The 1,589-nt window shown below is 48.0% G+C and overlaps 1 protein-coding gene across 1 annotated transcript; it reads right to left on the reverse strand.

The window, feature by feature from the left end:
• Window positions 1-279: 279 nt before the first annotated feature.
• LOC149251685 (uncharacterized) lies at window positions 280-747 on the reverse strand. Its single transcript, XM_089453966.1, has one exon. The coding sequence runs from the start codon at window positions 745-747 to the stop codon at window positions 280-282; it is 468 nt and encodes a 155-aa protein (XP_089310092.1).
• Between the last annotated feature and the right edge of the window lie 842 nt (window positions 748-1,589).

Raw genomic sequence — 1,589 nt, forward strand, 5'->3', positions numbered from 1 at the left:
CCTATTTTTTCGTTGTGCCTCCCAATTGCCCATGTGGGGCCCAGCCATTGAATCCCTCATATTTTCCCTCCAAGGAATGCGTATTTCCAAGAGTGGGTCATATTTCCTTCTTGGGGTGGTCCCCACCATCTATTAACCATTTGATTTTCCCTTTTCTCCTAAGTTGGCCCTTACCTTAGCTCCAAAAACTGAAGTGGGGTCCCACAACCCACTTTTCCTAAGTTTAAGTGCAAAATATGATAAAATTGGCAAAATCGATATTTCTCCATAGCAATATTGCTAAGTGGGAATATCACAGTCCTCCCCGTCAAAATGTTTCTTGTTCTCAAGCAACTGTAATGATGGATGTTGCAGTATATTCTCTCCCTGCCAAGTGGCATCCTCATAGGGCAGATTCCTCCATCTGATCAAAAACTCCCTGATGACCTTGTTCTGCAAGTGTCTCTCACGGGTGTCCAAAATGCCTTCTGGCTCCAGAACTAAATGCCCCTCATCATCCATGGGTGGTAACTCTGTAGTTGTTGTGACCTGCTGCCCCAGTGCCTTTTTCAGGCAAGAGACATGGAAAATGTTGTGAACTCGGCTCCCCGGGGGTAGCTCCAGCTCATACACCACCTCCCCAACTCTCCTCGTGACTTTGTACAGCCCATAAAAGCGGGGCATGAGCTTCTTGACCCCCTTTTGTTTGAGCGTGAACTGTTTGTACAGTTGAAGTCTCCTTTGTCTACTGATCACCCCTGTCACCATTAGGAATACCGGGGTCCTAAACGTGCTGCTGAGTCATCCTAGGTCTCTACACTATCCTAACATGAAAGAATCCTTCAATACCAAGATCCCAATCCATCTTGTCCAACCTAAAGCTCCCCTCACTCCACTCACTATCCTGCCCGGTATAAGTACTAGAAGTCCCCCACACCATCGATGACTCGCTAAAGCCCAATGGAACATCTGCATGATCTCCCCCTATAGTAGCTAGCTCATCCCTAAAGGTTATTGAGTTGTGAAGAGCGGTGATGATCAGGTCCCCTGCTAATCTTAGAGTGGTGCCACCCTGTTGAAGCTGTGCAACTCTGATTATGACATACTACTCACCGTGTGCGGACTATATCCTCCTCTCATGAGACCTAATGGCGAAAGATCTATGAGAGCCAAGCTCATTCTTCCCAGGCATCCCCATTATGCCAATACCTACCCCTCCGCTGCCAATCTCGACCTTGAGCCATAACAAGATAAGTTTGCGTTTCCATGACATGAAGGTCTCAGTGATCCCCCATGTGTCAAAACCAAAGTGAACTAGATCACCCTCTGCGATGACCTTACTCATCACAAAGGGGAGTGATCCACCCACCAAACAGGTCCTTGGATCCCCCAAACATATGGGGAGCTCATAACTCCCTCTCCTCACAGGATGTCGTTGCATAGCATTGTTATCTGCTAGAACCCATCTGGCCCTCGTCTCTAACCCCTGTATGTATCCCCTGGGTGGACCCCAAGTATCAGGAGTATGTCCCACACATGCGAACCTGCCCTGCTCTTGCCAGACCACGCAAAGAAATCTGATATCCCAACTCCTAAGGATACACTTGGAC

Source organism: Pinus tabuliformis, chromosome 7 (genome assembly GCF_031772625.1).
Source record: "Pinus tabuliformis cultivar Carrire ecotype Pingquan chromosome 7, CPIR1, whole genome shotgun sequence".
In the NCBI taxonomy this organism is placed as follows: domain Eukaryota; kingdom Viridiplantae; phylum Streptophyta; class Pinopsida; order Pinales; family Pinaceae; genus Pinus; species Pinus tabuliformis.